The sequence below is a fragment of the Danio rerio genome, chromosome 10 (genome assembly GCF_052040795.2).
Source record: "Danio rerio strain M-AB ecotype USA chromosome 10, GRCz13ab, whole genome shotgun sequence".
Taxonomy (NCBI): Eukaryota; Metazoa; Chordata; class Actinopteri; order Cypriniformes; family Danionidae; genus Danio; species Danio rerio.
Genome location: NC_141030.1, coordinates 45,940,111 through 45,954,418, shown reverse-complemented (window position 1 = coordinate 45,954,418; position 14,308 = coordinate 45,940,111). Strand labels below are relative to the sequence as shown.

At 39.3% G+C, this 14,308-nt stretch overlaps 1 protein-coding gene across 6 annotated transcripts in view; it reads left to right on the top strand.

Annotated features, from left to right (window-relative positions):
• dgcr2 (DiGeorge syndrome critical region gene 2) overlaps positions 1-9,142 on the top strand; it is a 44,835-nt gene extending 35,693 nt beyond the window's left edge. Inside the window, exons 10-13 of one of the 6 annotated variants that reach the window (XR_015500322.1) lie at positions 2,162-2,398; positions 4,419-6,592; positions 6,831-7,708; positions 7,753-9,137. Coding sequence is in view for 2 of the 6 variants with exons in the window: in NM_001002656.3 (NP_001002656.2) it covers positions 2,162-2,398; positions 4,419-4,645 (464 nt within the window). In the remaining 4 variants the exon portion in view is untranslated. 6 annotated transcript variants of the gene reach the window in all.
• Positions 9,143-14,308: the final 5,166 nt, after the last annotated feature.

The following is a 14,308-nucleotide window of genomic DNA, read 5'->3' as shown; positions in this document are numbered from 1 at the left end:
CTCACATTAAGATCGCGTTAGATGTGTGTGTGCTCTGCTGTCCGAGGCTAAGCGCGGCTTGTGCGCAAGCACACACACGCTACCTGTCCGAGGCTAAGCATGGCGACACACACACAACAGCAAGTGCTCTTTTGTGCTTTTAAAAATATGAATGATGCGCATCCCGTGCTGCAAAAGTTACATTACAGCACATGCTTTTAGTCATTTTCACGTGGAACTGAGCTTTGCAGAGGCAAAGAGTTTTCACACGTGTACAACTGCAAAGGGGGCGGTACGTGATGGAATAATCGTTTATCTCTATTAATAGTTTTTCATGATCGTTTAAAACCAAAATCAAAATCGAAATCGGATTTTCGATTAATTCCACAGCCCTAAATATCATCTAAACTTATGACACTTTCAGGTATTAAATTTGAGGTGCCCGGCTGTAGCACTGAACTAATGAAGACATCATCAGGACAGAAGACTTGCAGAGAATAATAACAAATGTGCATCCTGGCTGTATTTACAATGTACATAGAGCACACATGGTCGTGATGCAAATGTGAGCGTGGAAAAAGTGCACAGCCGCACACGCATCCAAATCGATTTCATAATCTTGTATTTTGTCAGCGGCTTAGGCTGCTTTCACACCTACACTTTTGTTTTTTGTCTCGTTTGCTCAGTTAGTGCGGTTCGTTTGGCAAATGTGAAACCACCAATTGCTCTCGGATCGGCATCTAAACAATCGCTCAGAGATTGATTGGATGAGGTGGTCTCGGCTCGATTAAAACGCACTCTGGAGCGAATCGATTATAGTGAGAAAACAAACGATCCGAGCCCGGTTATATCACAGTGTTTTATGGATATGTAATGGGCATACGGCTATATGAAGAGAGAATCATGAGTAGGGCGGAAGATCATTCCAGACATCCCAAGTCTCCCTGAAGTTTCGGTAGTCTCACAGAGACTCCAGGATGCCCGCAAACGAGTGATAATCTCCTGGTAATCACGCGTCTCCCTTCTGGTCCTCAAATACGTCGCGCACCCTTCTCATCCCTTCCCACCGCATCCCTCCTCGCTCTTCAGACACGTCGTGCACACCTTGTCAAACACCACCAAACCACCACCTCTCCTGACAGCTGAGCAGGACTCAGCAAAATAAACCCTGACACTCTGACCAATGTGAGGAGAGTTTACTCGCATGTGACTTGTTTTAGCTCTTTTAGTCCGTTTAGAAACTTTGCTGTGTAAAAGCGAACCGCACCAAGAGCAAAGAGCAACAATGTAACGATTGTAATCTCTGTTTCAGAACAACTGAATCGATTCACAGGTGTGAAAGCAGCCTTAGTCACATTATAGGACTATATCATTATGTTACATGCACAGTAGCCTAGGTAGGTCTACAATTACATTCTTGAAAGACGTCCAGAATGAAGCAGGTCGTCTGCTTTGATGACAATGGAGACACCCCCCACCCTACAGCAGAATCACATCCCTGCTAATTACAATATCCCTGCTAAATACTCATCCGAGGAAACCGTAAGCAAACCTGCGTCAATCACTAATATAAATAATGTAAGACAATATAGTCCTTCCCTAAGTTTGTACCCTGTGATGACAAGGAAGCAATAGTTAAAATGAAATGTAGCCTCTGACGTTTTAAAATGAAAATGCTCCTTCATCCATGCTGACATTTTCACTGCAAATGTCTGAAAGTGTGTACGGCAGGTGTACCTGTAACAAAGCTAATCTGTTTTTTTATTTATTTATTTATTTATTTTCTTCAATAATTCAACTGTACCATCAGTTTACAAATCATTTAAGTCATTTAAGCCAACATCCCTTCTCCCAACCCCACCTCGTAGGCTGCTATCATAAATCCAATAAACACACATCAACAAAAGAAGCAAAAACACAGCTTAAAGTAAAAGAATCATACATTTACAATGCGTCTCACCACAAATGCACTGTTCAGCCTCCTCCAAGAATGAACAAGAAAGAACAAATGTTTTCCCCACCTCTGATAAACCTCCAATTTAACAAGTCATGTGTTTTTCATATGCTAAAACTAACATCACTGATGTGTAAATCGATCACAGCAGGCTCAACTCTCTCTTCAGATCCTGTAAGCAGACCTGTGTTAAAGCACGTGTGTAAATGATGTGTTTCTGACCCGCAGTGCATCATTTTAATCTGGGTCGGCGGGTGCCCGGCTTCGACTACAGACCGGATGCATTCGGGACGGGCCTGACGCCTCTGCATCTCTCGGATGATGGAGAAGGAGGAGCGTTTCACTTCCAGGAGCCTCCACCACCATACGCTGCTTACAAATACCCAGACATCCACCACCCCGACGACCCACCGCCTCCATACGAGGCCTCCATCAACCCCGACAGCATCCTCTACATGGATCTCGGTACGCCTCTACAAACATGCCAATTCATCGTTTCCCAGCCTGTTTTTAATGAATTTTAAAGGGTCACGAAACACCAGAGCACATGTTTTGAGCTGTTAACAGTCGTATATGTGTCTCACACTGCTAAAAACACTATTAGGACACCTATATTTCACTAAAAAGTGTAAATTGGTTGTTTTTGCGTTATTTCGAGTAAATTCGTACTTCCGGTTTGAAACAAATTTTCTAAGCTGCGTCACGGCCATGAGATCTTAGCGTGTGTTCCAGCATTTAGACTGGACGTCTGTACCTGAGAGTACCGTATTAAGTCTCCGAGTGTGATGCATTAATGCATGAGTAAGTCTTGGTTCAAACCAATTGGCAAGCTCTATTGTGCAACTTCATTAATATTCATTAATGTCACAGTGTTCAGACAGCAGAGAGATGCCTTGTTGTGTTGGCAAAACAAGCGTGAAGTGTTGCTATTATAATTTGCTGCTGTGAAGGTTTTGTTTTCATTTTCTCTCTATGAGAGCGCAGCTGGAGTCACGTGTGGATTACAGTGCAAGTGATGCACGAAAACAGTATGTGTCTAAGGAACATTGTTTACCCGAGAGCTTTTGTCATCTGCAAATGGTGAGATCTGGATTTGCTGCTCGTCTCCTCCTAATAAAGACTCTTGTGGGTGTTGATTGTATTGTCTTTGCAGATTTGGTAAGTGAGCGATCAGTGCTCTTTGTTTATTCAGATGACAATGTTAGTTTGTATCGAGCTAACTATTACACCAAGTGTAAATATGTTAGCACCGCAACCAAACTATTACTGTCGTGTAGGATTTTTTCACCGCATTTTGTGACCAGAATAACACACACAGCTTTCTGACACTACCTGCCGTGTGCATCTAAGTTTCCGGGAAATGCAGAGTTTTTTTTCTCTCATTCGCCGTGCGGTATCAAACATTGCATGAAAAATACACGCTTAGAGCAGCTCATCAAATCAAATATCTTGTTTGTCGCGAGGGGCACGAATGAATTCCCTGAATGAAAGAGCCAAACTGCAGTTAAAGTCCACCATTTAATAATTTGGCAAACAATACGATTACTGATGTCAAATTAAACAGTCACTTTCTCCCCTGTCTGTGTGCGTGCGTGCGTGCGCGTCTGTGTGTGTTTTGACTCTGGATCTCAGCAGGTGCCCAAATAGACACTCCCACACCATCCCTCTTTAGTTCCTCCGACACTCCCCCCTAAACAGAGCTGGCCACGCCCACTTTCCTGACTTTTTCCAAAGGAGAGGTGTGAAAAGACCCTGCTGAAACAAGGGGCTTTCATGGCCCTTTAAATGCACAGTATGTAATTTCCACCTCTAGGTGCAGATTCACAATAAACCAGACGTACGAGGATATATGCACAGAGACTTTTCATTTGTAATCAGCCTACTCAGGTGCTTTTGGTTAACTGTCATATCATTATAAACTCGCTTGTTTAAGATCTAGTTTCTTTAAAATCAACGATCAGGTTGGATGGCAAACGTTTGTGAAAAGCCATTTTAAGGTCTCTCTCCAGATGCTCAATTGGGTTTAAGTCAGGGCTCTGACTGGGCCATTCAAGAACAATCCACGGAATTGTTGTGAAGCCACTCCTTATTCTGCCAGGTCAGATGGTAACCATATGTAGACAGCCGTTTTTAGGTCTCTCCAGAGGTGCTCATTTGGGTTTAAGTCAGGGCTCTGGCTGGGCCAATCCAGAACAATACACTGACGTGTTGTGAAGCCACTCTTTGTTCTGTCAGGTTGGATGGTAAATGTTTGTGGAGAGACATTTTTAGGTCTCTCCAGAGATGTTCAATTGGGTTTAAGTCAGGGCTCTGGCTGGGCCGTTCAAGAACAGTCACAAAGTTGTTGTGAAGCCACTCCTTTGTTATTTTTGCTGTGTGCTTAGCCTGCAATCATGAAAATTTGATATTGAACGGTTTTAGATTTTAAATATTGACCTTGTAATACCCTGTATAAAATCAATAGCATGTTCTCTGGTCTGCGCAGGTCGGGCAGGTGTTCCTCTGTCGTCCGGCCACATGGGCAGCACCTCAGACTCTCTGCAGAGAGATTTCCCTGCGCCGCCGCTGGCCGTCCCGCCACCACTGGAGGAGCGCGAGGACTCCATCGACAGCAGCACAATGCTCGTCTCTCCGGACACACCGAGCGGCTCCGAGGCCAGCATCACGCAGAGCTCCAGCGCGGACGCACCCTCGCTCAGCACCGTGGTCTAAACCCAAAAACCAGACTTCACAACAGAAGACGTGCACTGGGGGTTTTTACTCCGCGCTTTTTCACGTGTAAATACTTCCGTCGGCCATTGGTTGAGTCTTGAGGACGAGTGATTTTGCACTGGCAAAGACGTTTGTTTGGTAAGGAAACGAGTGGACGTCCCGTCACTGGAGTCCTGTCCTGCACACTGACTCTTTCTGGCACAAAACAAGCAATGTTATTTTTTCTTGAGCGCTCCAAACAGACCCTTCTGATGATGCGTTTTTATGAAGGATCTGTTTGGGTTTGAGCAAAACTGTGTTCTTAATCTGCAATTCTGTGACGTCTGCTTGACTTCTTGTTTATTTTGTCTGTCAGGTCAGTAACACAAACTCTAAAGCTCTAAAAAAATATATAATAATATTTTACATTGAGGTACGAGTCGGTTTTGGGATACTTTTAAACACCCTGCTGTGACGTGATGATGATGTTTGTGGAGAAGATTTCCATCAATACACTATTCGTTTTGTTAACTTTTCATTTCATCGATCAGTTTGGCATCTAAAAGGATGAATCTTATTAAAAGGGCCAAGAAATTACTCATTTCCACCCAAAGCAGAAACAAAAAGTGATGTTACCTACTCAAATAAGCCCAAATTATGTTTACTTGGCTTTAATGGGCCACATATTCTAAAGGAAGTCCCTTTTTCTTTACAGTAATGCTGGAAAAAATGTTACAAATGTGGATAATTTCACTACAAATGAATATTCTGTCATTATTTACTCATCCAACTCGTTTCAAACCTGTTTGAGTTTCATTCTCCTGTTTAACACAAAAGAAAAAAAACTGAGGAATGTTGGGAAAAGGGGGGCCCAGCTGGCATTTCTGTGTGGAGTTTGCATGTTCTCCTTGTGTTGGTGTGGGTTTCCTCCGGGTTTCCCCCACTCCAAACACATTAACTATAGGGGAATTGAGTTAACAAAATTAGCCGTAGTGTGTGTGAATGAGAGTGAATGGATGTTTCCCAGTACTGGGTTGCGGCTGGAAGGGCATCCGCTGTGTAAAACATATTCTGGGATAGTTGACATTTCATTCTGCTTTGGCGACCTCTGAAATAGAGACTAAGCTGAAGGAAAATGACTGAATGGATGAATATTGGGGGAGATCAGCCATTGACTTTCATAGTATTTGTTTTGTTCTTACTATGGATGTCAGTGGCTGCTCTTATTTATCTTTTGTGTTCTTTACAGAAGAAAGAAATTCTTATACGTTTAGAACCACATGAGTAAATATGAGGAAATTTCATTTTTGGGGGTTGAACTGTCTCTTTAAACATAATTTTATGGCTTTGTGTATTACTGTAGTGAGTTACTTTTTTCATTCTTGTGATGATAATGGGGTTTTTTTAATGGCACATGGTGTTTCAAAGAAACTACATTTTCATTACCGTAATGCTAAAAGAAACAATGTTATATGTTATTATACTGTACTTTTGCAGTCATGTGTGCTGCTGATATTTGTTATTTTGTATTCAATTTAACAATGTTTTTTTTTTCCATTTTTTTAAAGCGAGGTTGATTTTCAATACGTTTAATAAATGTCAGGATTTATTTTATTTTTAAGCATTACAGTAATGACTGATTGATTTCATTCTGGTAGTGTTTCTTTTTACAGTAATGAAATATTTTTATTCTGGTAGAGTTTTTTAGTATTACGGTAATGACTTTGTCATCTTTCTGGTGGAGTTTTTTTTTTTTTGAGGAAATTAGTATTTTTTTCCATTATGGTAATGACTTATTGTCATCTTTCTGGTAATGTTTTTTTCATTTACGGTAAGGACTTTTTCTCATTCTGGTAGTGTTTTTTTCATTATGGTTATGACTTTCTAATTCTGGTAGTGTTTTTTTCCATTACGGTAATGACTTTTTCTCATTCTGGTAGTGTTTTTTCATTACTGTAATGATTTATTGTTACTTTCTGGTAGTTTTTTTTTCATTACGGTAATGACTTTTTCTCATTCTGGTAGTGTTTTTTTCTTTATGAAAATGAGTCATTCTGGTAGTGTTTTTTTTTCATTACGGTAATGACTTCTCATTCTGGTAGTGTTTTTTTTCTTTATGAAAATGAGTCATTCTGGTAGTGTTTTTTTTTCATTACGGTAATGACTTTTCATTCTGGTAGTGTTTTTTTTTCTTTATGAAAATGAGTCATTCTGGTAGTGTTTTTTTTTCATTACGGTAATGACTTTTTCTCATTCTGGTAGTGTTTTTTTTTCATTACGGTAATGACTTTTTCTCATTCTGGTAGTGTTTTTTTTCTTTATGAAAATGAGTCATTCTGGTAGTGTTTTTTTTTCATTACGGTAATGACTTTTCATTCTGGTAGTGTTTTTTTATTACAGTAATGACTTATTGTCATGTTTTTGGTAGTGTTTTTTCATTACTGTAATGACTTTTTCTCATTCTGGTAGTGGTTTTTTTCATTACGGTAATGACTTTTTCTCATTCTGATAGTGTTTTGTTTTAAATTACTGTAATGACTCATTGTCAACTTTCTGGTAGTTTCTTTCATTAAGGTAATGTCTTATTGTTTTCAATTTGGTAGTGTTTTTTATTACGGCAGGGGTGTCCACACTAGGTCCTGTAGGGCCAGTGTCCTGGAAAATTTAGCTCCAACCCTAATCAAACACACCTGAACCAGCTAATCAAACTGTATTACTGTAATGACTCATTCTGGTAGTGTTTTTTTTTTTCATTACGGAAGTTTTCATTCTGGTAGTGTTTTTTATTACCGTAATAACTTATTGTTTTCATTCTAGTAGTGTTTTTTTCATTACCGTAATAACTTATCGTTTTCTTTTTGGTAGTTTTTTTAGTTTTTTCATTACGGTAATGACTTATTGTTTTCATTCTGGTACTGTTGTTTTCATTACAGTAATGACTTATTTTTTCATACAGTAGTGTTTTTTCATTACGGTAATGACTTTTTTTCAATGAAATATTTTTATTTTGGTAGTTTTTTTTTCAGCATTACAGTAAAGAATTATTGTTTTCATTCTCATAGTGATTTTTTTTTTAGCATTACAGTAATGACATTTTTTTTCGTTTTTTTTTTTTTTTTGCATTACAGTAATTGTTTCCATTCTGGTAGTCATAGTGAATTATTTTCATTCTGGTAATGATTTTATAAATTGAAAAAAGATTCATCCAAAAACTCCACCAGTACTATACATTTGTGTGTGTGTGTGTGTGTTTGTTGAATGTAAACGTTTCACAAAGCTAAATTTTGTCTGTCAGACTGATCTCAAACAGTGTGCTCAAGCAAATCACGCTGTTTGTAATTAATACTTCATGTTGAGCTCCTGATTTTTGGATTTGTGTGTTTGGAATAATGAGGTGTACGTTCTGTGTGTGAGTTGTTCGCACCTAGAACAAGTCAAATGTCTTTTTGATGTAAATCACTAACAAGTAAAGCGTTTGTTACTTGATGCAAACTAAATGGGAGCGTGTATTTGCACACGCAAGTGCATAAATGTACGTAAAAGCAAGATGCTTTGTTTTTCTTTAGTTTTAGTCAATTTTCAATTCACAGACTAAGATTTTCCATTAAACATATATTTCACTCACTTGAAATAAGCTGTCCAAATGGAAAAATAAGTTATGAACTCAAGGTCGCTGAAATGAACACTCTTTTATGGACGTTGTTGTTATTATTCAGACTTTTGTAGCATATGCACACTTCTTTTTCCTAAATGGAAATGCAACAAAAAGCCCAAAACAAATGACAATCAGGCATTTCATACAAAGGATGTTTTGGCACAACATAAGCCTCAAGTGTAAGTGTTGTGCTTAAAAAAAAATAATGCAAAGACGAGTAAAAAAAAAAACGAAACAGATCCCAGTTTCCATCACCAGCACCGAAATAATCAGCCGGAGGTTTTCCATCATCCAGGTCAATGTTCTTTCACTGTACAGTCTTTGTTTTTACATTTAATTCCAGGGTTTCATCGGCACAGACAATCCTGTGAACGTCTGTTTGCGTTATTTTTGTGTGTATGTGTGTGTGTGTGTGTGTGTGAACTGTAAAAGTTGGCATGAATGTTTTGCAGATGTGTGGTTGCATGTTTTACCCTTTTTGAGCATGCAGAGAGGACTCTCTTCTCTTCTGCTGATGTTACTTCATTTCTGCTATGCTTACAGACTGAGCTTTGATACACCGGTACATCCCAATCCTCTTCCCAGCTCTCATTTGCAGACGTTTGTTTTATTTAATAATTATAATAGCAATGAAAAAAGTAGACAATTCTAGATAGACTTTATGGTGCAACGAGGAGAAAATAAAAAGCATCATGAATTGTTTTCTGTAGAGTGCAGCAGTTGGTGAATTTGTCGATTCTTGATTGTTATTTTTTTTTTAATGTCATGTACTGCTTTTTTCGTCAGAGGGCTTTTGTTTTTCTTTATTCTGAAGTAGATGTACATCTAATCAAATGCCAAATAAATTGTACAAATGAAGCACAGTCGTGTTTGGGTCTCTTTTGTCGGAAAGGTAAGTGAAATCATTTTTTATTATTATTATTTTTTATGTTAAATGATCATTATGTTTGTCGCAGGGTATAAGAGTAACACTTTGCCATGACTTTCGTAGTTGTGAGAGTTTGTTTCGTGTTTAATTTAGCAAACTAAACATTATTTAATTTATTTTTTATTAAAACAAATGTTTTCTCCTACTGATCTGCAAGTGTTATTTTTAATTTTGTATGTGTTATTGTATCTAATGGTGCAATTATTAAACTGACATTTGACAACACATTTATAAAACATAGTGCACAAAACATTATTATTCTTTCATTTTCCTTTGGCTTAGTCCCTTTATTCATCAGGGGTTGGCACAGCGCCAGCTTATATGTTTTACGCAGTGGATGCCCTTCCAGTCGCAACCCAGTACTGGGAAACACCCAAAAACTCTCTTTCAAACACACACACTACGACCAATTTAGTTCATCAATACCCCTATAGCGCATGTCTTTGGACTGTGGGGAAACCGGAGCACCCGGAGGAAACCCACACAAATGCAGAGAGAACATGCAAACTCCATACAGAAACGCCAACTGAGCAGAGGCTCGAACCAGCGACCTTCTTGCTGTGAGGCGACAGCACTACCTACTGCGCCACTGCGTCACCCGTCTTTTAAATTGAATTTAAAAAAATTAACCCATTAATTGGTTTAGCTGCATTACAACCAAAATTGGATTTAAAAATAACCCAGCATCTTTAGAGTGTTGGATCATTAGTTTATATTGCTATTGTATTGCCATGGCAACTATAAAATTGGCGCAACATATTAATATTGTTCAAATCAATATAATAATTTGCTATATTTATACACACACACACACACACACACACACACACACACACACACACACACAGTCCACTTTATTAGGTACACCAGTCCAACTGCTTGTTAACGTTAATTTCTAATCAGCCAATCACATGGCAGCAACTCACTGCATTTAGGCACATAGTCAAGACGATCTGCTGCAGTTCAAACTGAGCATCAGAATGGGGAAGAAAGTGGATTTAAGTGACTTTGAATGTGGCATGGTTGTTGGTGCCATACTGATCTGAGTATTTCAGAAACTGCTGATCTACTGGGATTTTCACGCACAACCATCTCTAGGGTTTACAGAGAATGATCTTAAAAATAGGAAATATCCAGTGAGCGGCAGTTCTGTGGGCGCAAATGCCTTGATGATGCCAGAGGTCAGAGGAGAATGGCCAGACTGGTTCCAGCTGATAGAAAGGTAACAGTAACTCAAATAAGCACTCGTTACAACCGAGGTCTACAGAAGACCATCTCTGAACACACAACACGTCCAACCTTGAGGCGGATGGGCATTTGAGCATCGTGTCAACACCACAGCGTACCTGAGTATTGTTGCTGACAATGTCCATCTCTTTATGACCACATCTTCTGATGGCTACTTCCAGCAGGATAACATACCAATTCATGAAGTGTGCATCATCTCAGACTGGTTTCTTGAACATGACAGTGAGTTCACTGTACCTAAATGGCCTTCACAGTCACCAGATCTCAATCCAATACAGCACATTTGGGATGTGATGAAATGGGAGATTCACATTATGGATGTGCAGCCGACAAATCTGCATCAACTTCTTGATGCTATCATGTCAATATGGACAAAATCTCTGAGGAATATTTCCAGTAGCTTGTTGAATCTACACCATGAAGGATTAAGGCAGTTCTGAAGGCAAACATAGGTCCAACCTGGTGCTAGTAAGGTGTACCTAATAAAGTGAGCAGATGAGTGTACATGTATAAGTTAGTGTAGTATATTTTAAATACTATGAAAGTGAATGGTTGTTGTTTTTTTTCTTTCTCATTCGTTTTTATTCTTCAGATTATCTTCATTTGTGTTCAGCAGAAGAAAGAAACTAAAGTAGGTTTTGAACAACTGGAGGACGAGTAAATGATGATTGTTTAGGTGAACTATCTCTTTAAAGGGGACCTTTTATGTGCCTTTTCACAAGATGTAACATATAACTTTATTTTACAACTCTCTGAAACTGACCCTTTTAGGTTTCGATCCTAATTGTGGCATTTTGGTGACGGTCGCTTTAAATGCAAATGAGATTGTGCTCTTTTCAGAAGAGGGCGGAGCTACAAATGCCTATGTGTCAGCATAGTGGCAGATTCAAAAACAAGATTAATGTCCTATGCTAATGAGGGAGAGACGGTGACTAGTGGGCGGGGCTTTCCCACCTCTGATGACATGTACAAAGGGAGAATGTCAATCAAAGTGTTTCTGCAGACTGTTTATATCAAGAGTGATTATAAATTATAAAATTAATACATTTTTACCATTAGAAGCTGCTTATATTCACACACTGCTGACACACAACTGTGTTTAACCTCCCTATAAAAGTGATTGTTGCGTAATAGTTCCCCTTTAAGATCTCATAACTGTTATTTGATTCTCTTGAGCGTGGGACGACTCTAATCCAGAATGACTCTTTTGAACGATTGAATGGCTGCTCATTCATTTCTGTCCGTCCTGGAAATCGATCGCTCTTAAATGTCTCGTGAGCCAAAAAGGGGGATCCCAGATGTAAAGACGCACTCAATGACCCCCATGTAAAAGCCGATCCTCGGGCCCTCTGGGAGTCCCGGTCCACAGAGATTAGACATCGGTGACAGAGGTCTGACATTCACAAATAAAGGATTCACTGTTGCACAGATGTGTGACGTGTTGCATAAGATCTGCATGGTATATACAACGACAAGTGTTCAGGCTATTTAAAGGCAGTTAAGAGTTTCTTCTGTTAAACACAAAAGGAGATATTTTGAAGAATGCTGGTTGCACCCATTGACTTCCTTAGTAGGAAAGATATTGACTATAGAAGTCAATAGGTGCCAACATTTTCTACATATCTTCTTTTGTACATAAAGATTTGTATTTAAAGATTTGATTTGAACATAATGGGCCCTATCATACACCCGGCGCAATACTTGCTTGGCGTGATTTGTTGCTTTTTTTAGACCAGTGCAACGCTAATTATCCAGTTTTGCACCATGTTGTTTTCAAGAGTTCACACTTCGATATTGCTTGACAACTGTAAGCAGGTTTGGCATGCTGTCCCGGGAGAGAACCCTGAGCTCGGAGATAGTTGAGCCCAGGGCTCCCGCCAGGTCCATAGAGCATGTGAGGGGAGTACGAGATCAGGTGGTTCTCGAGAGCTCCCCCTTTTTTGTAAAGGAGATAAGGAGGAGAAAGGGGGTGGACAGGGGGTTTCATCGGAAAACGAAGATAAGGGAGTAATACCTAGATAGGCTACTTATAGTGAGTTAGGATAGATCTGATTGGCTAACTAATGAGTGTAGATAGGTGGCCAGCTGCAGTCAATTATATCACGTGCTCCTCTCGAAATTAGTTTAAAAACTTCACTAAATAGTAAATCCATTTGCGCTACTTTGTGGACTCATGAGTGTGCCGGTCTAAAAGGAGGTGTGTTAAGGCGCATTGTTGGTGCGTTACTATTTTGAGAAACTGAAATAGATCGCACAATTGAGAGCATGTGCGCCTTAAACGCTTACACATTGCTTAATACACACAGGATGTACAGCATGCGCAAATATCTTTACAGATGAAAACAATTACAGAATTATTAATTAATTTTCTTTTCGGCTTAGTCCCTTTATTAATCAGGGGTAATTTATTTAATATTTATAAATCAAATCCAATAAGGTCCACTTGTTTGGTAAACAAAGCAAGTCACCCATGTGACATATCTACTAAAATATTACTTTACAAACTGCATTCATCCATTTTCCTTCAGCTTGGTCCCTTTATTGATCAGGGGTGGCCACAGCGGAATGAACCGCCAACTTATCCAGCATATGTTTTACGCAGCGGCTGCCCTTCCAGCTGCAACCCATCACTGGAAAACAACTATACACATTTATTCGCACATATACTATGGACAATTTAGCTTATCCGATTTACCTGTACCGATTGTCTTTGGATTTGTGAGAGAACAACACCGAGAGGAAACCCACGCGAACGCCCAATTAAAGGATTCAATTGTTACAAATATTATTATTTTCTACATAAATCTAAAAACCACTGCCTCCATGCCTTCTTCACCTCGGGGAGCTTTTTCAGTTTATTCATGACACTTTGCATTAGTTTAATGTTATTATTATTAGCAGTATTATTTATTATATTCATATTTATATTTGTTTTAATAAAAACAAGTTTAGATTTGTCTTTCTGTGGGGTTTTGGAGACGACTGCATTACCATATACCATAAGAACAGCGCATGTTTGGATATAGCTCAGTTTTTATACCACACTTCATTATTACTGTTCATTTATTCCTTTGCTGGAGATTAAAACTGAATTTAAAAATAGTTTTGAAGCAAATCTCTGCGCTAAACAAACAAAATTAAATATGTAGACTAATGGATGTCTTCAGTGGAGTGAGTTTCCACCGTTTCCTCACTTCACCAAAGTAAAGGAGTAAAGAGTAAAAGTAAAGTGAAAGTAAAGAGGCTGAATGGAGGAGGCTCGTTCTTTATCCTCGCGCTGCAGATGCTCTGTTTAACTGTTTTTTTTTTTTTTTCTCGCTAGTGAAGTCCGCCATGTAAACAGCAAATGCACCATGGCGCGACACAACGGACTCTTAAAGGGAATGTGAGATGAGACTCTGATTGGTTTAATGCAAGTTATGCTCAAAACACAGCCAGAACTCATTAAGAGAATAAACACAGCCCTGTTAGACCATGCGCCAGGGTGCAGAGCATTTTTGTCCATCCTTAAAATAGCAAAAGTGGATTGGGACACCCTTAATGCTTTTGCACCATGAGATTCAGATTGTTAAAATAGAGCCCAATGGTGTCGGCGCAATAGCCTAGTGTTTAGCCCATCCCGAGATCGAATCGCAGCTCGAGGACATTTCCCTACCCTACCCCCTCTCTCTCTCCAACTTTGCTTTCTGTCTAAATACTGTCCTATCTAAAAAAAGGCCAAAAAAAATAGAGCCCAATGGTTTAAAACCATATGAGGGAGACTAGGGCAGTGCGGTGGCTCAGTGGTGAGCACTGTCGCCGCACAGCAAGAAGGTCGGCTGGGTCAGTTGTCATTTCTGTGTGGAGTTTGCAT